The sequence below is a fragment of the Ursus arctos genome, unplaced genomic scaffold, assembly GCF_023065955.2.
Source record: "Ursus arctos isolate Adak ecotype North America unplaced genomic scaffold, UrsArc2.0 scaffold_1, whole genome shotgun sequence".
Taxonomy (NCBI): Eukaryota; Metazoa; Chordata; class Mammalia; order Carnivora; family Ursidae; genus Ursus; species Ursus arctos.
Genome location: NW_026622763.1, coordinates 77,128,646 through 77,155,575, shown reverse-complemented (window position 1 = coordinate 77,155,575; position 26,930 = coordinate 77,128,646). Strand labels below are relative to the sequence as shown.

The 26,930-nt window shown below is 42.1% G+C and overlaps 1 protein-coding gene and 1 long non-coding RNA gene across 3 annotated transcripts in view; one reads left to right on the top strand and one right to left on the bottom strand.

Moving 5' to 3' along the window:
* Window positions 1–20,761, top strand: part of LOC130542035 (uncharacterized) — a 51,279-nt gene extending 30,518 nt beyond the window's left edge. For both annotated transcript variants that reach the window (XR_008956264.1, XR_008956265.1), the window contains 2 exons: window positions 15,072–15,226; window positions 20,529–20,761. This is a non-coding gene — a long non-coding RNA (uncharacterized LOC130542035). The remainder of the gene's footprint in view (window positions 1–15,071; window positions 15,227–20,528) is intronic.
* Window positions 1–23,659, bottom strand: part of KIAA2012 (KIAA2012 ortholog) — a 102,746-nt gene extending 79,087 nt beyond the window's left edge. Inside the window, exons 1-6 of the mRNA XM_057304074.1 lie at window positions 23,296–23,659; window positions 21,835–22,119; window positions 7,433–7,592; window positions 5,205–5,360; window positions 1,440–1,582; window positions 147–330 (exon numbers count right to left, since the gene is read on the bottom strand). Coding sequence (XP_057160057.1) covers window positions 147–330; window positions 1,440–1,582; window positions 5,205–5,360; window positions 7,433–7,592; window positions 21,835–22,119; window positions 23,296–23,379 — 1,012 coding nt within the window. The 5' untranslated portion in view covers window positions 23,380–23,659. The remainder of the gene's footprint in view (window positions 1–146; window positions 331–1,439; window positions 1,583–5,204; window positions 5,361–7,432; window positions 7,593–21,834; window positions 22,120–23,295) is intronic.
* Between the last annotated feature and the right edge of the window lie 3,271 nt (window positions 23,660–26,930).

The following is a 26,930-nucleotide window of genomic DNA, read 5'->3' as shown; positions in this document are numbered from 1 at the left end:
TGTTGCCACCTTCCACTGGACTTTGGCTGTTATTTTCTAAGATGAGAGGCCCAAGGAAGTGACACTCGATGTGCCTCAGTGTTCTCAAATGAACTCTGCATGATGAGGGTTACCCAGATTAACAAGCAAGACATTTGGCTTCTTACCGCTAAGATCAGCCTTTCTATTGGGGAAGACCCCTCCATAGAATGTAATGTGGGATTTGTCACTCAGGAGCCAAGAATGATCGATGTGAGCATGCCCAAAGGCCCTTCGGGAGGTTTGCTGTATGTTTTCATTGTGGCTCTCCTTTGAAGTGTGTATACGATGGTGATTCTCTATTGATGTGTCCTGGGAAATGACAGATACTCATTCCTGTAAACAGCGTTTCTAGAGAAACAGAGCAGGTCAGTCAAATCTTGTGGCTAGACTCTTATTGCAGGAAGAAATCTTTTGCGGCTTAGGAAGAAAAACAAGGTTGTAATTGTATGATCTCTAATGCTATTTGTCATAATAAAACATCGTATTATTATGAGAGCAAGAATGATCTTTAACCATGCCTGACAAATAGTTCTTTCTTTTTGTTTTTCTTATAGAGCTTTCCTGCAAAAAAATTTAAAAATCGAAATGAAGCTCTATATTCTTGTCTTTATGCTTTGTAAAATGTCTCTCCCTCTCCCTTTTCCCCTGTAGCACGTCTCTTCTCCCCCTTTCCAGCTCACAGGGGCATGTGACCTTCTTGTCAGTCAAATGAGCTTAAAAATAGGATCATGTATTGTCTATGTCTCTCTGAACCGCTGTCATCTTGTACACACATACACACACACACACACACACACACACACACCCACAGACACTCACACACACACAGGACTTAGAGTTTAGAAAGCATGTTTATATTCTAATGCATTTAATCCTCATAGTAGCCTAGTGAGTATGTATGAGAACGGCTCTATTTTACAAAGGAGGTAATTCAGGCTCAAAGTCAGTTAAGTTTCTTTATCAGGTTCACCACGACTTGTCAGATGCAGGACCCAAATCAAGCCTTTTCCAATTCTAAGGCCAAGACCTCTTTTCTCTAGAGAAGACTACAGCTGCCTAGATGGGGTGAAGAGTACAGGGGACTCTGTGGTTAAGTAAGTTTGGAAAACCATGGTTTAAACTTAAACCAGCTACTTCACCTATCGAACTTCCCCAAATGGTCCATGTTCCAACATGCCCTGTGACCCTCTGGGAGGAGAACATGCTATGCAGCATTTCTCAAATGTATTTGGCCACAAAATTCTTTTCTTCATTGAGCAGCTGGGAGTATTCCACATGTGACACTTTGGGACACAGTGGTCAATAGGCTCGAAGTACTCTTCCCTTCTCTGGAGGAGCCCCAAGAAATGGTGAAGGAGGGCGTATCCCCTCTGAGGTCAAGAAGAACAATGACAGAGGGGAACCCTTATAAATGGTACCTCTGCCTGGGTTCTAGGTTCCTGCCATGGCTGCTTCCCGAGTTGTGGCAAGTGAATCCCCTGACTGCTGTCGTTCTTGGCCACGGAGCCCTCGTCCACGCGTCCACTAGCCCCAGCTTCCCCTTCAGCCAGGTCCTGCTGACCTGCAAAGGTGAACAGTGGGTCAGCCTTGTAAACCCAGAGATGGGCATGGTGTTATTAGCTGCTTCCAAGCTGCCTCCCTTCTTGCTCTTCTGAGCAAAAGTGTTGACCAAGGCCCTTGTTCCTCTTCCCTCCTTATTTCTGTATTTCTGCTAGTGCCTTTGCGGAAGTGGCAGCCAGCTCTATAGAACAGAACTGCACTAGGAATCAGGACACTCAAGACTGAGTCTTCATTTCTTGAACTCCGTTTCCTCATCTGTAAAATGGGGCTACTGATTCCTTGCCCTAGCTTCCTCACAGAGTTGTCTGGAGCTCCTACAAAATAATGAATGTGATGGCCCTTTGCAAACTGAGGGACTGGAGGGTGTGATGATGGTGGGCGGACCTGAAGCTCTGATCTGTTGTCATTGAGATGCTCAGTCTGAAGCACTTGATTTCCTGGGCTGTCTGCTGGTTGTTTACTTGTGGGACAAGCTCTGCTGAATGCACCGTGATGGACGGCTGCTTAGCTCTCTGAACTTACAAAGGATCTGAGTCAACAGATGACTCCAGCATAGTTAACAAATCTTTCATCGATGGGGTAAAGGGTCCTGCAGCTATTTTCATCACTTACTCAAGGTAGATTTATTGCTGAAATGATCTGGCAAACCTGCCTTATTTGGAGCTGCTTGAGCAACACCTCCACTCTCGGCATGCTGCTCTATGGAACAATATGGGGCTGTCTTTCAACCAGGGGCTCTGGAAGCTTTTCAGGGGCCCTGTATATGTTGGAACTCCAGACTTCTGGAGGCTTCCAGCCAGCCTCACCTTCTGTCTCTCCTCCCCAGCCCTTGTCATTCCCTGCGTAATTCCCTTCCTTGGTGTCATTGGGTCAAAAGCCAAATGCCCACTTGTGAGGCTACCCTTCCCTCCAGTTCTCCTTCCTTTGCCCATTGGCTCCTGACATTTTTGGGTCTGAGCCAAAGCCAAGAATGTGGGTAGAACAGAGGCAGACTCAGGCTCGGGTTCAGAGGGGTCTGCTCAGGTTTTAGCGGCCCAGGGAAACCTGATGAGCCCTGGGGACCCCTCAATCTGAGGAAGCTCAGGGCCACAATAGGCCTGCCCCAAGAGGACCTCAACGCCATAAAGGGTGTGGCACTAATGACCTTTTTGTATATTCTAGAATGATCTTTTGGGGCCAAGCCAGATTTCAGGTCCATCTTTCCTGGTCAGATTCACCTGGAACCAAATGCATTTCTGAGGGTAGAGGAAGTGAAACTCTGGCCAAGTGGCCACTCACTCGGTGGACAGTCTTACACGGTAGACTGTCTGAGTTGGGGCAGGGAGCACTGTGGGTGGGGGATATAGAGAAGCATTCTTCCCTTTGGCTGTATCCCAGGTGATATTGAGTATATGACTCAATCTATGCAAGGGAAACCAAGATTTTTCTCAGTAAACATCATCTCTGGCTCATTTGCTTATGCTTAATAGAAACAGGTGTGCAAGCAAGGTACTGGAAGGTTCAGTTGTTGAAAGGAGACCATAAAACTTGATCTCTCTGTCTCAAAATATGGATTCAGATTAGCCAAATAATGTGACTTGGAGTAGCAATTTAGAGGTCTTAGAGAGCTTTTTTACCTCTGTCCTCTTCTGTGATTTTCTTTTTACAACAACCCAGAGAGGGTGGCATGCAGATACCATTACTTCCATTTTACAGATTAGCAAACTAAGGATGCAGGGAGCATAAGTGACATGACCAGCATCACATTGTTGGGAAAATCTTATATTTGCAGCTGGGACTTTTCCTAGTTTTCTGAATTAAGTGTCTGGAAAAAAGAGGGAAGCCAAGAGCAGATGAAGTTAAAACCAATAAAACCATCAGTCAGGGTTCAAGTTACAGCCTCTGAGCTGTTTTTATTTCTTTGCAAATTGATTTTTGATCCTTCTGATCATGAACAAGAGGGCATTGCAGTTAGTTAGTAATTATGCTTAAATAACAAGGTAGGAGGGTTTATATCTAACATTTACTGAGTACTTACTATGTGCCAGATACTACTTTATCCCATTTAATTCCAGCATCCAACCCTGTGAGGCAAAAGTGGGCATGGTCATCTCCATTTTATAAATGAGGAAACTGAAGCCCAGAGAGGTCACATGGCTTGGGATCTGGTGCTAATGGCCACAGGTTTAGTTACAATTCTATATGGCCTCTCTGTTTTCTTCCTGATTTTTACAGCTCCTTGGCATATGGCATTAATTAAGGAAATCACTTGATCCCTTTGGTGCACAAGCTTGATCTGCACCCAAAATGAAAGTACTGCAGTCTCCTGTCTAGTATTTATAGACCCTAGGGCATCAAAATCTAAGGATATTAACTGGAGACAGTAGGATTTTTGAAAAGATAGGGCATAAGGCAATGTCAAAATGGGGTGCCACCTGGAAGGACAGAAGGTCCCAACACAGGAGCATTACCTGGGCAAATTCACCCATTCCCAGGACATGGATGGCCCAGAAACTCGATCTATTTAGTGTCCCAGAATCAACTGGTTTCAGGGATGTTAACCCACATTAGCTAAGTGTAGAGAGACTCTATAAGCCAGGGTATTAATTTACAAAATGAAATACAGTTGCTTGACCATCATATTTCCTGTATATGAATTCTGTGCAACAGGTTGTGACCAAAACTCCCTGGTTCCAGAGTCAAGACTTATGGGAGGTATATGGCAGGAATGTTTAATGAGAATCTGCCACATTCGTCTCCATTCTTTGGATAGATCAAATATTCTACTTATCCTGACCAGATCCTTTTCCAAGGACAAGACTTGGTTAAGCACTATCATTATTTCTGGAAATTTCCTTTTTCATTTCAGAAAAATTAACTTTATGTTTGGCTTTTGTTCTTCCTTCTCTTTTCTCAAAAACCCTGGCACTAGCCAATGTCTTACTCTTTGTCCATTAGTGCTACTCAGTCATCTTTTCCTATCTCCCTTAGCAAAAGCAATTTTGGGCTCTTTTATTGCTTCAAGTTCCCAAGAATAACTTTGATAAGTAAAACCCCCATAGTACGGGACAGCTTACAGACAATTCAGTAATCTTCTGTACAGTAATGAGGCAAGTCTTATTATGTTCATTACAGAGATGAGAAAACAGAAGCTCAAAGAGGTTAAGTGACTTGCTCAAGATCTTACATCTAGTAAGAGAGAGGAAAGGCATTGCTCCAAAGCCTGTATTTTTTCTTATGATATTGCCACAAAACCATAGAATTAAAGAATGTTAGAGTAGAACAGGCCTAAGAAATCATCTAAAATCTAGAGTCTAGACCTGTACTGTTTAATAGAGTAGCCAATAGCCACGTGTAGTTGTTTACACGTAAATTAATTATAAGTAAGTAAAACTCTAAAACTCATTTTCATAGTCGCACTTCCTACATTTCAAGCACTCAATAGCCACATATGGCTAATGGCTACTAATTGGACAGCACATATGATAAAATAATCCATCATTGCAGAAAGTATGGTTGGATAGTGCTGGTCTAGACTCTAAAGGCAATGAAACCCAGAATCCCTAGACCTCATTTTAGGGAGCTCCATTTTAAAGTGTTAAAAATCCAAATATTTGAGATCTGGTCATAAAATCAACATGTACCTTGTTCAAAAGATTTTCCTTGTTGAATCCAAAATGGAGGGAAGACAGGCAGGAGATGGTATTTTGGTGGTACACCTGAAAGATCCTGTTGTGGCCTGAGATTCTTTGGTACATTAAGTTGACTGTCCTGGAGCAGCACAGAATCCTTGATATACCCTGAAGAATAGGTCAGGAGTTATTAGTAGAAATAATGGTTGCCAGTCCAGAAGTCTTGGAGATGACTACAAGGTTCCCCACTTACACTAGTCTTGGCTTTGGACACTGGCCGTTAAAGAAGACAATTAGAGGATGGGAGGGATTAAAAATGAGCTAGAACTCATAGAGTGTTCTCTGTTCAGTGTCTTGGGTACTTCTGGTCTTGTGCCACCTGTGTGCTTCTTCCACTTCACCATTTCCAAGAACTGGGTCTCCCTGGTGGAAGAAGCATGGCTGCTTCTTTGCGGTTGGGTAAAAGGCTCCTCCTGCTTCAAGAGGAGAATCCAAAGGTTTCTCCTGAATGTATCCTACTTGCTTCTGTAGGCCTCATGATTCTCAATTCAGTCATTCTACAAGCATTTATTGGGAGCTTACCATGGCCAGACACGGGCCCTTTTTAGAGGCACTAATAGTCTGTTGGAGAGATGAAGCTCTCCTGTGCTCAACTGTGTGGCCCCAAATGTCAATGTGATATAAGGTCAAAAAATAGGGAGCTCAATATTGGCTGGAGTTGTCAGAGAAGCATTTGTAGAAAATGTGGGCCTGAATTGTCTGAAGGAGTTATCATAGGGGTAGAAAGATGGGACCAAAGAACATACTAGCATCACAAAGGTAGTGAGCTCTGAGATGTGAGCTCACTGGCAGAGGCCATTGGGCCAGTGATCTCATACCACAGTATTGCTATTGTTCCTCCAGCCTGACGGTCTTACCTTCAAGAGGTGCTTTGGCGATGAATTATGGCAAGGGACCCAAGAATGCACATACACATGAATCTTTCCTTAAACTACACGTTGTAGCCATGTGATTTCCATAGAGGGGGTCTGAGACATTTTTTGATGTTAAGTGGGGTTCTTGTCCTTGAAGATGTTGGGCCTAGGCTATGGGGCAGTGGTCTGCTGTGTCCTCTGCTCCATCTAATGATAAATATATCTTTGGTTAAGAGGCTCTTTCTCACAAGTGTTAAATAAATGGAACTGCCTGTAATGCCGGTCTTGCCGTGAAGGTAAAACCAATAGCTGGACAAACCCACATCTCATTTTCCTTCAAGTCATCACTTACTGGGGAGAGAGCTGTTTTCTCTCCTTTCCCGAGGTAAACCTATAAAGCAAGAAGCAAGTCAGTCTTCCTTTGGTCCTGTCTGTGCTGAAGAAATGGCAAACACCCAATGGGTGCTGGCAAATCCTACTTCTCACTCCTCTCATCCCCAACAGGTTTGCCAAATAAAATATAGGATGTCCAGTTAAAATTGAATTTCAGATAAACAATGAATACTTTTTTAGCAAAAATATGTACCAAATAGTGCAAGTTTAACTCTTTGTGTGTGTGTGTGTCTGTGTGTTTGTGTATGTCTGTGTGGGTCTCTGTGTGTGTGCACTAAATCTGGCAACTTGAATCCCCAATAGTTTCCATTTTTAAGCCTTTACAGAGTACATTTGGGGTCTCTGTTTAGCATAAGGGTGTCTATCTCCTCAGTGGATGGTGCTGGAGAGCTGCCATCTTTAAGAGGAGGAGGCCTAACATTCCTACTTCCTGGAGGATCTGAGATCACCTCAAAAGGGCAACTAGGGAGTGTTGGGGTGAATGTGGAGCTGGGGATATAGGGAGGATTTGCCTTCTGGTTCCAGCTCTGCTTTTGGCTGAATGACTTTGGACAAATTACTTCGCCACTTCCCCCGTCCCCCATCCTCCTTTTCCTTATCTTCAAAAAGAGAGGGATTGATCTGGAGGATCTGAAGTCTCTCGGTGGGGAAGGTTGGGAAGAAAGTTCTGCTTGGGATGTGGAGTGTGAAGGTCCTGAGAGGAGCTAGAGGGAAGGCAAGACTTCAGGCTGTAGGTTCCTCTGCAAATGTGGGGGAGGACAAAGAGCAAAAGGTCTGATAGAGGCTCTCAGCTCCCAAGCTTGAGCACCTTTGCCTTAACACAAAATTGGAACTAAAATTCTAGTGTTTCAGGACTTGATGAAAAACACACTCTCACATCAGAATTCAAGGCAGGGCATCTCAGCGTGTATGTCCTCCCATTGCCCCACTGACCTGCACAGTGGAGCCTGTACATGGTGTCAGGGGGCCATGTCCGCAAGAGGCCTCGGAGGTATCTCTTGGCTGAATACCCAGGCTGCATCTGCCGTTGGCCCTGGCTCTCTGGTTGGCTTCGGAAGTGAAGGTATGGTTGCCAGGCTCTGTCCTGTTCCCTCTGTGGAGACACCAGTCAGGAAACAGCACGGCTGCTGAGTCCTGAGCCTCCCAGTGATACACGCTGGTTAGCATAATTCTCATCAGTAATCTGGGAGACTGCTGGAAGGTGCCTACAGGCACCTGAAACAGATGCCTCAGCCAACAGACATAAACCTAGAACCCACAGAGCAAAGCTCTGAAAGGCCCCTGCAGATTTGCAGTTGGAAGGAGAAGGAGAAATGAGAAATTCCAGACCCCATCTTTGAGACAAAGCATCAGAAAAGAATAAGAGCCTCAAAGAAAACACATTCCTTAGTTCAGCCTGTGGAAATCATTTGAGTACCTGAAAAAGTGGTGCTGTAGGGCAATGGGAAAGTCAGCTCAACAAGTCGGCAGCAGCGGTCAATGTTTGCAATGTGAATAATGGGACAGACAGACTATGTTCATGTTAATGGGAAGCCTGGCATTTTGAAAATATCTGGCTCTGCTGCATTTCATTTCAGCCCAGAGAATTTTCTGGGAACCTACCCGCTAAAGTCAGCTCCACTATGCAAGACATCATGGGGAACAAATGTGAATAAGAACATCTTACACTTAGGTGAGGATGTATATTCTACAAAGAACTTTCACTTCATTATAATCCTTTAATGTGGGTGAGTTAATACTATAATTACTCAGGTGATGCAGAACTCTCTAAGGATGATCAGTTAAGAACAAGAATAGCAAACATGAGGACATGTGCTGACATCTATCTTCCTCCCCCTTGTCCATGGTGGACATAACCAATCAATCATGGAATTCTTGACTGATGAACAGATTGGGATTTCAGAGTCCTTCTCTTAAAAAAATTTTTAAAAAGATTTATTTATTTATTTGAGAGAGTGCATGGGGGGGGGGGCGGGGAAGGGCAGAGGACAAGGAAAAGAGAGAATCCCAAGTAGACTTGGCGCAGAGTGTAGAGCCTGACAGTGGACTTAATGCCATGACCCTGAAATCACGACCTGAGCTGAAGCCAAAAGTCGGACGCTAAACCAACTGAACCACCCAGAGGCTCCATTCTCTCACAGATTTTTAAAAAATTGAGGCATAATTTATATATAATAACATGCATAGAGCTAAAATGTTTAGTAAAATCTGACAATTGTATACACCTTTGTAACCACCACACAAAACAAAATATAGCCCAGAAAGTTCCCTCATGCTACTTCCTGGTCAATTTCTCCCCACCCACCAGGTAGTCACCGTTGTCAGGTGAGGTCAGTAAGCCACTGGCCTGAGTTATTTTGCCATATCCTGTCAGAATTTACCGAAGAAGAATGGTTAAATTTTAAAAAGTAAAGAAAAAAAAATATGATGGAAATATAGAACCTGCTTGATGTGGAGAGGAAGGCCTTAGATTTAGGGTTCTTGCTCTGCTGGGCAAATCTGTGGTTTGCTCCCGTGCTGATGTATTCAGGAGATCAAAATGCCACAGAAGGACAGCCTACAGCTGTAGCTGAGGATTCAAAACCACCAGAGACTCTTCTTCAGCTAAAAAGAGGGCTGGGAAGCCAAAATCCATAGGACAAAAGAATACCTCTGCTGAGGAGAGAGAAACAGGTACCCAGAATAGACATTCATTCATTCATTCATTCATTCATTCATACAGTGCATCAAACCATATGCCAGGCACTAGAGGAAAGGGGACAGATAAGCAGATTGATAACTAACAAATAACCTGAGTAACAGAAAAGAAAGCACGGCTAATTATTCAATTGGCTGTACTCTTTAGGAATTTGTAAATTAAATGAATGTTTAGAATCCAAATAGGGCATCAACTGGTCTTTGATGTCTGGACATTTTGTGTGGCAGATACTTCAAATGCAGAAAGATCCCAAATAATTCAGTCCCACATAAATCTGGAGGCTTTTTACAGGCGCTAAGAAGGAATTATAGGGAGGGTAGTGGAAGCAAAGTGACTCAAGTTATCTCTCATTCCATTTTTTCATTTGGTCATGCAGTAATCTTTACTGAGCATCTTCTATGTGCCAGGCACTGTGGTAAGCCATGGAATATGAAGCCATTAGATCCAAGGCCTTTTCTGGGTGAATTGGAACTTCATTTCCTCCCTGTAAATCTTGGCTTCAAATGACTTCTCTCTGAATGCAACGAGACCAAGCCTCCCCTGAGATGCTGTAGTCCCTACCCAGATGGCACAATGCATTGTTTGATCTGGACAAGAGCCCCTGATTGTTTCCCATTCGTGGGTATTTTTGAAATATCATCTTGGTTCTGGAGTTTTACTGGGCAACTTGCTAAATGGTGCAGGAAGTTGCCGAGAAGAGTTAGGAAATCCTTTGTCCTGGAACTTGGGGTATCTAGACACATTTTTGCCTATAGTTTGAAAGCTGATTTTGGTCTGTGTATTAATTTCCTATTGCTGCTTTTTTTTTAAAAGATATTTTATTTATTTATTTGAGAGAGAGAAAGCACACAGAGGGAGAGGGAGAAGCAGACTCCCCACTGAGCAGGGAGCCCGCTTCTCCCTCTGCCTAAAGCTTCCCCTGCTTATGTTCTCTCTGACAAATATATAAACAAAATCTTTTTAAAAAATAAAGATTTATTTATTTATGTATTTGAGAGAGAGGGAGAGAGAGAGAGCTTACGCTTGTGAGCAGGGGGAGGGGTAGAGGGAGAGGGAAGGGGAAGCAGACTTCCCACTGAGCACAGAGCCTGAGGTGGGCCTCAATTCCACAACCTTGAGATGATGACCTGAATTAAAACCAAGAGTTGGAACCTCAGCCAAGTGAGTCACCCAGGCGCCCTGATAATCTCTTTCTTTTAAGGCCATCTGATTAGCAACCTTAATTCCATCTGCAACCTTTATTTTCCTTTGCCATTTAACCTAATTTATTCATATGTTCCAAGGATTAGGACATAGACATCTTCGGGAGTCATGATTCTGCCTGCCACAGTTTCTCAAGTTTTTTCTAGTTTTCTGGCTTTTCTTAGTAGTTTCTCAAATCATTCCTGTGAAGTTGGTTGATAAATTTCACATCTGGATAAACTGGTGGATAAACTGGTGCTGAGACAGAGGCCCAAGGCCCGCTTAGCTTTACCAAGAAGACCAGGCAGGGGGACAGCTGGGTGGTTCAGTCGGTTAAGCGTCTGGGTTTGGCTCAGGTCATAATCCCAGGGTGCTGGGATTGAGCCTCGCATCGGGCTCCCTGCTCAGTGGGGAGCCTGCTTCTCCCTCTCCTCCCCACCTGTGCTCTCTGTCACTCTGTCTCTGTCTCTCAAATAAATAATTAAAATCTTAAAAAAAAAAAAAAGACCAGGAAGGACTTCACTCATTTCCGAGGTGTAGAATAATATGTTAAGTAGAAAAAAGCGAGATACAAGAGAGAATGTAAAGTACAATTACAGTCTCATAAAAGTATATTTTGTAAATGTATAATCATGGTGGAAAGACTGGAAGAAAATATATTAAAATTCTAGTAACAGTGGTAATAGGGTGTTGGGCATAAGGTTACAGTTCATTTTTTTTTCCCTTTTTTAAAAATAAAGTTAAAAATCCAGTAATATGGTCAGATTATATTAATACATGGAAAACATGTTAAAAATTAACATTTTATTGTACCCACCCTCCTCTCAATTCCTTCTCCAACATTATCCTGGACCTCTAATCGCCAGAAGTTACTATAAAACCTAAAAGGAGACAGAAGGAGCTGGGAAGGGAGTTTCTGGAACAGGGAAATGAGCAACAGCAGGGGGCTGGCTGTGATGGTTTCAGGCTTCTCAGGCCTGCCTTGGCTTTGCCAGTCAACTCCAGCTTTCGGTTTCTTCTGAAATGAGTAAATAGTGTGCACAGAGTGGCCTGTTGTCCACACTCCATCAGAGTGCTTCCTTTAATAAGAGACTTTCTGACCAGCCATGTTCCCAGTGCCCGCCAGGCCTCCGTATGCAGAGGAGCCGAATGGAACCCCAGTAACTGTCCCCACCCCTGCACTGGCTGTCATATCCACCCTGCCCCAATGCTAGCCAGTGAGGGTTTTCAAAGGATGGAAGGAGCCGCTGCAGGCTGTGCTCCTGTTCAGCAGATATGGGGTGGCAGGGTGCCAGAGTCCCCAGGAAGGCAAGAAAAGCCTGGACAGCCAGCTGCCATCTCACCACAGACAGTGGCCAGCCTTTGTGTGCAAGAGTCGACAGGGGTAAAGAGGGAAGTCCAGAAATCCCAGGACTCCAGACAAAACCCTGCACAATTTGACCCTACCCACTTCTCCAGGTACATTTCCAGCTAAGAGTCCTACCTGTCTAATTGCCCTGACTTTCTCTAGCTAGCTCTCCCCTCTAGGCCTTCACTTATCTGTGACAGGAAGGTTTCTCCCCACTTATTTATATCACAAGACTCAACTCAAATTCTACCTCCTCTAAGATGTAGCCACTCTAATCTGGTCCTTGCACGCTCCTACTGGGTAGAGGTTATGGCCTCTTCCTGTCACACTCTGGCAACTAATATGTTCATCCAACAACTCTGTGTTGAGCATCTGACATAGGTCAGACACTATTCTAGGCACTGACAAGTTAATAACCACTCAAGATGTTAGCTCAGTTGAATCAAAATCCCCAAAATGTCTGTACTTCCCTGCCGAACACCTGTGTCTTGAACTGCCTACTTCAGTCAGAAGTCCTTCTCTGAGGAGGAATACAGCTGGTGCCTCCTGTTTGTCAGTCAGGCTTGCTGGAGTCAGTGTGCTCTGGCAAAGGCCAAATTTCACAGGGAGGCTGACCACCCATTGTTGTTGCACCTGTGCAGGTGACTGGAGCCAGCCTTGGAGATACCAGGGAAGTGCCACTGGGGTAGAAGTGGGGTGTAATGGGAATGGAGAGATGTGCAACCACTTGCAGCTGTTCCTACAAAGACTTCTCCACCCCAGCCTGACTTCAATCAGCTCTGTGTAAACCCTACAACTCTCAGCCAGCCGTTTTCTTTGCAGGTTTAATTTCTGTGATTCTGTGCAATTGATACTTTCTCTCTCCCATGTATCTTTGGTGACTATATGTTCCTGGATATCACGCCATTAAGGAGAGAATCGGGGCTCCTGGGTGGTGCAGTCAGTTAAGCATCCAACTTGTGGTTTCCGCTCGGGTCATGATCTCAGGGTTGTGGGATTGGCCCCACATTGGGAGATGCTCAGGGCAGAGTCTCCTTGAGATTCTCTCTCCCGCTCCTTCCGCCCCTCCCACTCATGCTCTCTCTCTCTCTCAAATAAATAATGAATCTTAAAAAAAAAAGAATCAGAAAGTGATCTGAATTTTCCCATAGTCACAGTATTATAACAGGGCTTGATTCCTGACCAAACCATTTAGCATCAAAGATTTGACCAGCCATATGTCATAAAAGCAAAGGTATAACAACTAGAATTGATAACAGCAAAAATTAAGCTTCAGTTCTTGTAAGAGTTCAGTCTGCCTGGGTTTGAAACCTTGCTCCATCATTTACTAGCTGTATGACTTTGGGGAAATTACTTGACCCATCTGTGCCTCAGTTAAAAAACTGTCAAATGAGGATGATAAAAGTACACATCCTACATGCAAAAAAAATGAAGCTGGACCATTCCCTTACACCATACACAAAAACTAATTCAAATTGGATCAGAGACCTAAGTATAAGAGCTAAAATTATAAAACTCTTAAGAAGAAAACGTGAGAGAAAAATCTTCATGACATTGGATTTGGAAGTAATTTAATGGATATTTGATACCAAAAAAGCAGGCAACAAAATAAAAAATGGATAAGTTGGACTTCATTAAAATTTAAAACTTGTGCATCAAAGAACACTATCAACAGAGTGAAAAGGCAAACCATGGAATGGGAGAAATTATTTGCAAATCATGTATCTGATAAAGGATTAATATCTAGAATATATAAAGAACTCCTGCAACTCAAAAACAAATAAAACAACCTGATTTTAAGAATGGACAAAGGACTTGAGTAGACAATTCTCCACAAAAGGTATACAAATGGCCAATAAGGACATGAAAAGTAAGCTCAATGCTTACTTATCATTAAGGAAATGCAAATCAAAACCATGATGAAATACCACTTCACACCCATCAAGATGGCTATAATTAAAAAACACGCACAAAAACCAGAAGATAACAAGTGTTGGTGAGGATGTGGAGAAATTGGGACCCTTGTGCATTGCTGGTGGAACTGCAAAATGATGCAACTGCTGCTATGGAAAACAATATGGTAGTTCCTCAAAAAATGAAAACTAAAATTACCCTATGACCCAGCAATTCCACTTCTGAGGATGTACTCTAGAGAACTGAAAGCAGGGACGTGAACAGATAGATTTTTTTTTTTAAGATTTTATTTTTAAGTAATCTACACCAAGCTGAGCCAGCCAGGTGGCCCGAACAGATAGGTATTTGTACACCCACGTGTATAGCAACCTTATTCACAATAGCCAAAACATCAACACAGTCTAAATGTCTATTGACTGATGAATGGATAAACAAAACTTGGTCTATACATAGAGGACTATTATTCAGCTTAAAAGAAAAAGAAATTCTGATACACGCTACAACATGAATGAATGTTGAGGACATTATGCTAAGTGAAATAAGCCAGTCACAAAATACTCAAATGATAACTACTATATAATTCCACTCAGATGAAGTACTTAGAGTAGTCAAATTCATAGAGACAAAAAGTAGAATGATTGTTTCCAGTGGCTGGTGGGGAGAGGGAAATAGGAAGTTATTGCTTAATGGGTACAGAGTTTTAGATAAAAAAAGTTTTGGAGGCCCCTGGCAGGCTCAGTTGGTGGAACATATGACTCTTCTATCAGGGTTATAAGTTCAAGTCCTATGTTGGGTGTAGATATTACTTAAAAATAAAATCTTAAAGGGGTGCCTGGGGGGCTCAGTTGATTAAATGTCTGACTCTAGATTTTGGCTCAGGTCATGATCTCAGGATCATGAGATTGAGCCCCACATCTGCGTCTGGCTCTACTCTCAGCAGGGAGTCTGCTGGAGATTCTCTCTCTCCCTCTCCCTCTGCCCCTCCCCCGGCTCATGCTCTCTCTCTCTCTCTCTCTCGAATAAATAAATGAAACTGTTAAAAAGAATAAATAAAATCTTTAAAAAGAGGGGCATCTGGTTGGCACAGTCGTTAAGTGTCTGCCTTCGGCTCAGGGCGTGATCCCGGCATTCTGGTATCGAGCCCCACATCGGGCTTCTTCGTTAGGAGCCTGCTTCTTCCTCTCCCACTCCCCCTGCTGTGTTCCCTCTCTTGCTGGCTGTCTCTGTCAAATAAATAAAATCTTAAAAAAAAAAAAATCTTTAAAAAGAGTTCTGAAGATGGATAGTGGTAATCGTTGTACAACAATGTGAATGTACTTACTGCCATTGAACTGTATATTTAAAATTAATTTAAGTGGTAAGTTTTTTTTCTTCATTTTCTCTTCATTTAAAAACTTTTTTAAAAAAGATTTTATTTATTTATTTGACAGAGAGAGACAGCCAGTGAGAGAGGGAACACAAGCAGGGGGAGTGGGAGAGGAAGAAGCAGGCTTCCAGCGGAGGAGCTCGATGTGGGGCTCAATCCCAGAACCCTGAGCCGAAAGCAGACGCTTAACAACTGAGCCACCCAGGTGCACCTTAAGTGGTAAGTTTTATGTTACACACTTTATAAAGTTGTTACATATTATATATGTGTGTATTTTTTAAAATATATTTTTAAAGTTGTTATAAATTTTACAACACACCTTATAAAGTTGTTGTGAGGATTAAATGAGATAAGTATAAAGTGCTTATAATAGTGATGGATATAATAGTGTTACATAAGTGTTAGCCTTTATTATAAATATTCTCTACCTGTTGGTTATACAAGGGAACCAATGGATGAAGTACATAAAGCCTAGAAAAATAGACGTCTACTGGATCATATATTTGGCCAACTATTAACATATTACCTATAACCCAGAATGATTCTGATGAAAATTTGATTTGCTTTCTTAGAATTGTAAATGTTTCTAAGGGATGTTTTGGAAGACCCAGATCCCTTTTTTAAAAAATGCTGTTAAAAAAAATGCTGTTAAAGCAAGAGTGTTACTTCTTTTCTCTGGAGCATGTGGAATCTTCAAAATCAGTCCCACTAGGCGTTAGGACCAGGGCTTTGGAATCAGTTGTGTGGCTTATAATCCTAGCTCCACCTTTTAGATGTATAACTTTGGGCAAGTTAATTAACTTCAAGCCCCAATATTTCCTCCTACAAAATGAGGGGGGGGGGGCGGGTAAAGCTAACACCCAGCTCATAAGCTTGGGCAAATTGAGTGAGGTTATATAGATAAAATGCCTGGCATACACTAAGCACTCAATAAGTGCTAGCTATTATTGACGATACCTTTGACCTCATTGTCATGGTTGAACCACGATTCACTCTTGATCTTTCCTACTTCCAGCTTTATTAAAGGCTCTAAGTACAACTGCTCAGGAGTTGCTCAAATGGGGGACAGTTGGCAGAAAGAGTACAGTCAAGTCACTCTGTCAACTTTTCACTGCTTTGGTGCCTACTTGACACTTTGTTGATAGCCATCAAAGCACCGAGCATTTCTTAGGAACACCATCAAATGAGTAGCAGGTTATTGCAAAGGAAACTTCTTCCTCCTGATCTTTGGCTCAAAAACCAATTTATTTTCTGCCTACTTTTCTGTATTTTTCTATTTTGTGTGATGAATAATTATGTTCAGGACAGCATAAACTTTATTCAAAAAGCATATTTCTCACAATATTACTTGATAAAATAATAGCCTGAAGGTGCCTTTATGGGTTGGACTTCGGCAGAAAACACCAAATAAAGAGTTAAGAACCTTGAGTCTTGAGTATTAAGCAGCGTAGAATGTATAGGGATATATTCAGTGGAACAAGGTTAATATTACCCTTAAATGTAGCCACATTTTTAAGGGAAATGGCAGGAGCAATACAACCTTGGTTGAAAACAACTATAGTAATCTAAAGCCTATTTATCCTTCAATGGGACAGAGAAATGGATGCTCTATGAATTGAATTTTTGAAACAAATTATTTTTAATATACTATTTAATCAATGTTCCATTGATTAAGCATTACTTAAAAATATCACCAGATTTACAAAATTCTAAAAATATAAGAACAAGAGGGGCACCTGGTTGGCTTAGTTGGTTAAGTGGCTGATTCTTGGTTTAGGCTCAGGTCATGATCTCAGGGTGCTGGGATTGAGCCCTGCATTGGGCTCTGTGCTTCGCAGGGAGTCTTCTTCTCCTCTCTCTTTTCCTCTGCCCCTCCCCCGACTTGCTAAATAAATAAATAACTTAAAAAAAAATTAAAAATACTAGGGCACCTGGCTTGCTCAATCGGTAGAGCATGCAACTCTTGATCTCCAGGTTGTGAGTTCAAGCCCCATTAAAAAAAAAAACAAACAAACCAAAAAACTCCATACTTTTTGTAACCAAATAAAAATAAGATATATTTTTTAAAAAGAAGAAATACTAAAACAATATGGAAATTATTTCATATTTCTGATGATTTGAGAAGTACTTGAAGATCCTGCCATGTTTCAAGAGAATCATTATGACTATCATTTAGTTACTACTCCAAATTGTGGTTGTTTAGGTTTTATAGCTATTTGATTTCTAAATATTATGGGAAGCTGAATGAATTAAAGCCCTCGAAAAATGGTTACTGCTTTGGAAATGTTTTAACCATATTTTCTTCTTTTTTAAAAAAGAAAAACAAGCAACATGTATCTAAAAGTGTGAGAATTCTGACATCTAATCTCTTGACTCAGCACTTATCTTTGCTCATTAGGAGTTGAGCCACTAAGAAAGCTAAAGACGAAGTGTATGTTGAGCTATAAAACTCAGACATACTGCTACATGCATGCCATTATATCCAAATATAGAACTGGAAATAGTGTGAGTTGGTTGGAAAATTTATGCACTTCCCTGTGATGGGCTCCCTGTGATGGGCTCTAGTATCCGAATGAGCTAGAATTTTACAGGTTTCCCGATTCACAGTTTAGCCAGTAGAGATCCTTCTGTAAGTAGCACAACTCTGTTAACTATCTCACCTTCCCTCCTGCCCCATTTTGGTTCTTTTACTTTGAGTGTGGTGTTTTTAACTCTTGAACTATGGACTATTTGGACAACAAAATACTGACCCTGAGAAATAGATGGTGTGGTTATCGGTTATTGGTTATTTACAGTACTCTTTCTATTTCATTTTCCTTCCTGATTCCACCTGGATCCTTAGAGTCAACCTCACTCTCTCTGTCACTGTCTACTTCCTTCAAAGGGATAGATTTTTACTCTTTAAATATATTTTTATTTTTTCAATAGATTTTTACTTTAAAATATTTTTATTTTGTTTATTTTTTTAACAGGAGGAAATTTAATTTAATTACATATATACAGGGAATCATATAAACATGAGAGATTCCCTGCAAATTTTTACTTTATTTTTAAAATTCTGTGATTAAAAAAAAATAGTTTGATTAAAAAGTATGTATAAATAAAAATATGACTTTTAATTCCACCACCCATGGTTAGATGTTGATATGTATCTTTCTGCTTGTATAACTAATTTTTAAAAATTGGGATTACATTAGAGAGGTGATGTTTTCTGTACTGCCTGGTCTCAAATTCTGGTGTGATTATCTACATGGCTGTATAATCTTGAGTGAATGACTCAAACTCTCTGTGCTTCAATTTCCTCACCTCTAAAATGAGATAATAGTAGTACACCCTCAGGACTGATAGGAAGCATGCATGAGTTATACACAGAGGGTACTTAAAGCAGTAGCAGGAACATAGTAAATACTCAAAAAATGTTAATGAACTTCAGTATTTTTATTAGATGAATATTACTTTGTAATCTGCCCTAAGAATATACTGTGGATACTTTCTCATGTTATTTGTGACTAATACATGACTTTATTGCCTGACCCCAAATCCATTCTGACTGTACCATAATTTTCTTAATCAATGTTTCATTGTTGGACATTTATTATTTTCAATGTTTTGTATAGTAATAAGTAACCTGTAGTGAACACTCTTCTGCATAAATCATTGGGCACATCTCTGATTATTTCCTAAGGCAAATTCCTAAAAGTAGAATGCTGAATCAGAGTATTAGCTCTGTATAGGCTTTTGCCAAAATGTCCTCTGGAAAAGTCATGTGAATGTGTGCTCCTAATGTCTGAGACAGCTCATTTCCCCATAGCCTTCTCAGCACCGGATATATGATGTAAAAAGCTTCTTGCCAGTCTGTAGTTTTCATAATCAGATGGTGGTCTGTAGTTTACAAAGCTCTCCTCTTCCGAGCTGTTCATTTTCTTTAATCTCAAATCCATTCAAATTGTTCCTCCTATTTCAACCTATAATGTCCTCTAATCTTAAATTTCTGCCCTGTAACTATTCTTTACTTTCTGATTTCTTCACACAATTTCCCTTCTGCCCACTCGGGGGTAGACAACAGTGTTCTGTTTTGTTACGGGTGTGTGTTATAAATCTGGTAGGTGGGTACCATAGGAGAACAGGAACTTCCCCTCTTTTCACTGAGCCCAAGTCTAACCCAAGATGAAGCTGTCCCCAAATAGACTCTTCTACTTTATAAAGTAAAAATATCCCTGCTGCCTGAAATAGTCAAGTGTCTGAAAGCTGTGGAAGGTATTCTTACTCTTGACAGTAAGTTAACCTACATAGCAGTGTCTAACCAGGAAAACAGAAATCACTCTTAAGTATTTAAACACAGCAAAAATTTAATTCAGGGAATTGGTTGTGCAGCTGATTAGAGAGCTCAGAAGCCAGAAAGACTGTGAGGCGATGCTGAGATCAGTAACATCAGAAAGCCAGCACCATCCCTGGCTCAAGGACAAAGGCAGGAGCAGGTGGGGTCAGCTGAAGGAACCTGGTGAAGAGCCACTGACCCTGTCTGTTGGGAGCTGGACCACAGAGGTGATGCAGCTGTTTCTTATCACCTACAGATAGAATGGAAGGGGATAAATACCTGGGCTTTTTTCTCTCCTCTCTCTCCAGTCTCCTTCCAATGTCTTCCACTGGCAAATTTGATTAGAAAGCCAGTTGACACAGATGTTTGTGGAATTATATATAGCCTGCGGTCAACCCCACTTTTGTGCTGAGCAAAATAAAGTAAAGGTGAGGAATGGATGTGAGGGCAAACAGGCCAAGGCCTGGCACAGTGACATCTGGGGGCCCTTCCAAGCCCACAGACAATAGGGCATAGTACAAAGTATGCGTGCCCTGGAGAGGTAGGCAATTCTGGGCTTGAATTCTGGCTCTGTCACTTTCTAGCTCTGAGACATTGGTCAGGTCACTTAACTCCTCTGAGCCTCAGTTTTCTCATTTATGAAAGAGGGCAAGAAAAACCATATGTCACTGGGTCCCTGTGAAGATTAAATAAAGTAATAGCTATAAAATATTAGTAAGCTTTCCACTATAATTGGTTTCCTTTCACCCAAGAATTTATGATTCTAAGACAAAGGAAAATGAGCATTTGGTTACATCATTAAACTTCTCTGTATTTTGGGGCCCCTGGGTGGCCCAGTTGGTTAAGGGTCTGCCTTCTGCTCAGGTCATGATCCCAGGGTCCTGGGATTGAGCCCTGCATTGGGCTCCCTGCTCATCGGGGAGTCTGCTTCTCCCTCTCCCTCTGCTGCTCTCTCTCTCTTTCTCTCTCTCTCTGTCAAATAAATAAATAAAATCTTAAAAAGAAAGAAAAAAAGCTTCCCTGTATTTTGAAAGAAAGAAAAGGAGCATAGGAATCTTTCCTTTTGGAAGCTCTGCCTAGGGTAGGGTAGGTGATAAGTTGCCCAATAATGATACTGGGAGATGATGTAAGAAACACCGAAAATGCCCTATGTGATCGATTTATTCATTCCACAAACATTTATGGGTACTCACTCTTTTCTAGAAATGATTTAGACATGGTCCCTGCCCTCATGGAGATGGTAACGGATGGACAAAGGGAGGCATTGCAATGCCTGATACTCTGAGAATGTTCCCAGAGGAGAAAGCAATGGGATATCTTTGCCTAGAGGAATGGGAGAAAGCTTCACTGAAGAAATGACATCTGAGTTGCATTTTGAAGGGTAAGCAGGAGCTTTGAAGGGTAAGCAGGAGCATTGAGGCAGATGCAAAAGCATAGAATCAGAAAAGGGCATGGAACATTTGGGGATCAGTGAGCTATTCACGTGGGTGGGGTCTTGAAGGGTTGACAGTTAAGGTAGTGGTAAGAACAACTGGCAGATGTGGCTAGCTTTGGAAGAGAGAGTCAGCTTGAAGGACCTGGCATAGGAAGCTAATGACTTTAGCCTGTGGGGAATGAGAAGCCAGTAGACTTTTAAACTAGGGGGTAATTGGGGTGCCTGAGTGGCTCAGTCGGTTAAACATCTGCCTTCAGCTCAGGTCATGATCTTGGGGTCCTAGGATTGAACCCCACATCAGGCTCCCTGCTAATCAGGGAGTCTGCTTCTCCCTCTGCTCCTCTATCCACCCCCCACCAGCTCTCTGCTCTCTCACATGCTGTCTCTCTCAAATAAATAAATAAAATCTTTAAAACAAAACAAAACTAGGGAGTAACCCAGCATCTATAACCTAGCATTGAATAAAGTGACACATCTTCCCAGACTCTCTCTTGGCCTCAGCCAAAGGGCTGATGCATGCAGTTACATCAATCAGGGGCCATGTGGACATCTCATAAGACATGAGAAAGTATGAATCAGAAAAATGAGCACAGGGGTTTTCCCTTAATATTAAATTCAGAATGGAAAAACTCATTAACTTCTGCAGATGCTGAAGGGCTCAAGGTAAATATTTAAAATGTTCTCCCTCTCCTTTCCACAAAGCCAAAAACATCAGAGGTGTGATGATGATGCTTGTGGCTATGAGACAGGATTTCAAGGATTCTGATGAAACGTCTGCTGGCCTGGATCTGTCTGAAGCTGAAAAGGACTTTGTGTTACTCTAACGGAAAGGAAAATACAAGATGATGGTATCATAGCCCCTGATGCTTTCAGAGTCCGTTCACATTATCTCATTTAAGCCCCATGACAGCTGTGTGAGGCACATACAGCCAAAAGTACAATCCCATTGGAGAGATGAGGAAATGGTCTTAGGGTTTCATTCCCTAGGGTCTGAGAAGTTATAGCCAAAGCTACAACTGGATTTCCAGACATGCAGGCGAGCGCCTTCCCCACACCCAGGACTGCTCTGCCTACCTGTCTCCTTCCGTACGCCAGGATGGCTTTTCTGAGGTCCTGAAGCGTGTGCAGCTCAAGATCCAGCCTCTTCCTGTGGCCTTTGGGGCGGTGGGGGCCTTTTCTCCTCTCTTCTGGTGGCCATGCTGATATGGCTAAACCTTCTGAGTAAAGGATCAGGGCCCCCTTCCTAGTACTGAATGTTTTAGGGAGAAAGAGGCTCCAGGTGTGCTGTTTGGCACTGCCTTCCTCCTGCGGTTTGCTGACCAGGACATAATCTTCTGGGGACTTCCAGTTCAAGTAATCCTGCAAGGGAAAGAAACCACCTTGATCCAAGGCCCCTTGATAGCAACAGCCCTATGCAAGGTGTTTGACATTTTTTTAGTGACTGACTTTCTGTGAATTGCTTCCATGTTGTCACAGGACACAACCATGCTTCTGAGCAACGGATTTCGTTCTCCACATCTCAGAATCAGTAGAACCTCAGGCAGGGTTCTGTTTCACCCCATACAACTTTCAGCAGAGCCATTCATGCCTGGAGGTTTCAATAGGCCAGTTACAATTTCCTGGTATGCAAGTAAGTAGTCACAAGTATCAAGGGCAGCAGATAACTTTGAAATTAGAACTGGACTAGCTGGCAGTTTAAATAGGGGAAAACCATTCATTCCAACCATCACTTCGCTGTACACAAGGAGACTTTCTATACATTCCAGATGCTATGTAACATTACCTAATTTGGCTATTTAGGACCCTATAAAGTAGTTGCATATCTTGTAAGTAAGTAAATGCCATTGGCCACAGAGGTCCTTTGAAACTTTATAGGTCTTTTAATATAGCAAAGGTCAAATATCACGACAAACTACCATGACAATGGAAATCTCTGTGTGATCCAAACATTTTCAAAGAACCCCACTGGGTTTCTTATTCCCGGCAGGATTCAGTGAAATAAAATTCCAGTACAAGGGAATTTTGCCACCTCTTTAAAATCTTCTCAAATGAGATTTTTTAAAAAATTATTTTTATTTTTTTGCCTATGTTAAGTATGAGTCCTCTGGGTTGAATTCCAGAAAGTTCAAGGAAGCCATTGAAATGGCATGAACATACATAGCATTTCAACCACAGAGCACAACTTCTAAAAACCAAAGAGCCATCAACTTGCCTAGAACCCAGGTGGAAATTCTGGTCTTGAACCAAACCATCTGAATTCTAAACAGTCTGGAATCTCCTTCAGTCTAAAGCAAATGAGGCTATAAGTCAGTGTGCAAGGGGAAGGAAGAGGGTCCCAGTGGCAATATCGATGTGCAACCAACCTTCCTTATTTTCTTGAGTTTTACCAAGGAGGAGGGAACGTCTACCAGTGATCCCCCCCCCCAACCTCACTAACAAACCAAACCAAAACACATATGGCTCAGCCCCAAATGGAAATATAGAGCATTCTCCTCCCACCCCCAAAATATGCCTTTATTCAGCTGTAAGACTCACCTCTGGTTCAAAGTAGACTTCTAGCTTCTGTTTGTTCTGGACCAACTTCCCATGTCCCCTGCTCAGGAGAGAGAGCGTGAACATGATTCCCTTCTGACCACCCTTCTCAAGGGCAGTTCATCTTGGTTTTGAAGGCTGAAAACTGGTCACACCTCAAGATTTCCTGAGCTCAGCAGTGAGCCCAAGAAGACCACAAACACTGGGCCTTTTATTAAATACATTTTTCCTTCGTACAGCAGCTTCTTAATAACAACCAGCCACACAGTTTAGACAGTGTGTGTCTTTGTCAGGAGAAAAAATAAACCGCAAACCCAGACTCCTCAAGCTCTGGATTGTCTACTCTCTGGGCAAACTCTCTCTCTTCTTCGCCTGCGCCCTTGTTGTCCCTTGGTCCTGTTGCTCTGTTACCGGGCCGTGTGCATCTACAGATCTGGGCCACTGCACCATCCTTCTCATTGTGAGCGGAGCTTGTTTCCTGGTTGCTATGGCAGCACAGGGAAGTGAAGTCTCTTAAACCAGCCTAGGCAAGGCAGACACTGCTGAGGGCAGTGTTCACACACTGAGGGTGGGGAGAGAAGGTCAAATGGACGTTTGAGGGACCAGGCTCAGATTTCAAGTCTTGATCACAGGAGCAGGGGCGATGTTGGGGTATTTTTTCTGTTACAGTACTCATCTTGCTTTTAGAACGTGTCTTCCCCTTTCTCCTGATATGCTAGCCTTTCACTGTCAACTAACCATTAACAGACTCAGAGGAGTTGTCTAGGTCACCTAAAGCAACCTGTGACGTTTTCCTTGGCTAACCTCCAGCATCTCCTCAACTGGACATGAGGCCTTTTTATGGTAGTTACTGCTTTGCATGGGTGAGTGCAGATACTGGGAATCTCCAGATTCCTTTGCATATCTCACTTGGGCAACTCCCAATATCCAGAGGGGGATACTTGGGAGATGTGGGTAGGGGACGTTTTGGTTGTCATAATGACTGGGGACCACTGCTGGCATTTAGCAAGCAAGGACCTGGGATGCTAAATGTTCTGCAGTGTGCAGGACTGTCCTACATGATGCAGAATTTTCCCACTCCGCGTACCAGTAGCACCCACTTTGAGAAACGTGGCTATAGCCTGGGCTGCTTGGTTCTCCTTGATGCTGACACTATGAGGGCAGGATGGGGGGAAGAGAGTCAGGAAACCAAAGGACCCTTTTGCTGGTGATCTAGAACCCTACTTTGACCTGGAAAACCAACCTGCCCTGTCTCCTTCCGCAGAACCTCCGTGGCAGCCTTGTGAGAGTGCCCCCTGCTGACTTTCAGGAAGAAGTACAACAGGCTAGAGGCCAGGTTGCCTTTTAGATCTCCCTCCGTGATGGCGACTTTCCCAGGAGGCAGGCTCAAGTCTCAGGAGGAAGAAATACATGTCATGCTATATAATTAGATTGGGTTTATCATGGAAAATTAGGACACTGAATGCAGAGGTTCAAAACTGAATTGAGTCAAAACCACAGTGGGTACCATTTCAATACTCATTAGAATGGCTATTGCTAAAAAACAAAAAACAAAATACCAAGTGTTAGCGAGGGCAGGAAGAAATTAGGACTCTTGTGCACCGTTGGTGGGACTGTGAAATAGTTCAGCCACTGTGGAAAACAGTATGGCAGTTCCTCAAAAAATGAATACCATGTGATCCAACAATTCCACTTCTGGGAATATAATCCCAAAGAAATGAAAGCAGAGATTCAAATAGATATTTAAATATTTCATGTTTATAGCCAAAATGTGGAAACAAGTCAAGCATCCACTGACAGATGAATGAACAAAATGTGACATCTACATACAATGGAATATTATTCAGCCTTGAAAAGGAAGGAAATTCAGACTCATGGTACAATATGGAAGAAACCTGAAGACATTATTCTAAGTGAAATAAACCAGTCACAAAGGGGGAAATATTACATGATTCCAATTATATGAAGTATGTAAAGTAGTCAAATTCATAGAGACAGAAGGTAGAATAGAGTTTGCTGGGGCAAGTGGGAGGAGGGAATGGAAATTTAGTGTTTAATCTTCAGTTTGGGAAGATGAAAAAGTTCTGGAGATGGGTGATAGTGATAATTATACAACAACATGAATGTACTTAATGTCAACGAATGGTACTTTTAAAAATGACTGAAATGATAAATTTCATGTTATACATATTTTACCACAAGTAGAATCTTAAAAAAAGAAAAGAAAACAAAAAGTTGAATTCATCACTTTATAATCTGAAGTCCGATTGGTCAGCATTATTGTGGAGTGAGCTCCTCACAGCGGATGAGACAAAATCCTACAAAATGAGGGTTCCAAATGGTTTACAAGGCTCTTAAGCTACAGTTGTTCCTCTCTTCTCCTCTCTGCTCCTTTGATGTGCAAAAAGGACCCTCAACAAAATTTTACTGAGATAGATACATATTAATTATATGTTATTAATTATATAATATAACCTATATTAATATATATCACTATACATGGTCCCTGTCCTCAAGAAGCTCCCAGCAGACCCTATGACTCAGCAATTGCACTATTGGGTATTTGCCCCAAAGATACAAATGTAGTGATCCGAAGGGGCATGTGCACCCCAATGTGTATGGCAGCAATGTCCACAATAACCAAACTATGGAAAAAGTCCAAATGTCTGTTGACTGTTGACATGGATGAAGAAGATGTGGTGTGTATGTATGTGTATATATATATATATATATATATAGAGAGAGAGAGAGAGAGAGAGAGAGAGAATGGAATATTATGCAGCCATCAAAAATTGAAATCTTGCCATGCAATGATGTGGATGGAACTAGAGGGTATTATGCTAAGGGAAGTAAGTCAATCAGAGAAAGACAATTATCATAAGATCTCACTGATATGTGGAATTTAAGAAAAAAGGCAGAGGATGATAGGGGAAGAAAGCAAAAAATGGAACAAGATGAAGAAACCAGAGAGGGAGACAAATCATAAGAGTCTCTTAATCATAAGAAACAAACTGAGGGAAAAAACAACAACAACAACAACAACAAAACAAACAGGGTTGCTGGAGGGGAGGGAATGGGGGGATGGAGTGGCTGGGTGATGGACATTGGGGAAGGTTTATGTTGAGGTGAGTGCTATGTGTTGTGTAAGACTGATGAATCATAGACCTGTACCTCTAAAACAAATAATACATTATATGTTAATTAAAAAAAAAACCTGGGGTTCTGGGTGGCTCAGTTGTTTAGTGTCTGCCTTTGGCTTGGGTCGTGGTCCCAGGGTCCTGGGATCGAGCCCTGCATGGGGCTCCCTGCTCAGTGGGGAGCCTTCTTCTCCTTCTCTCCTGTCTGGTGCTCCCCCTACTTATGCACTCTTTCTCTGTCAAATAAATAAAATAAAATCTTAAAAAAAAAAAAAAACTAAAAAAGAAAAAAAAAAGCTCCCAGCAGGGTTGAGAAGACAGGCATATATGAACCAGTACCTGAGAGGTAATGTGACATATGATAATGGAGGTGGAGATAAGTAGGCACTCCAGAAGAGGTGGGTGGGTGTTGCGTGGTGGTGGGCCTTGTAGAAGGCTATGAAGGGGAGGGATATTAAAGGTGGGCTTTGATGGACAGCAGTGTATGGCAAGGAGGGAAGA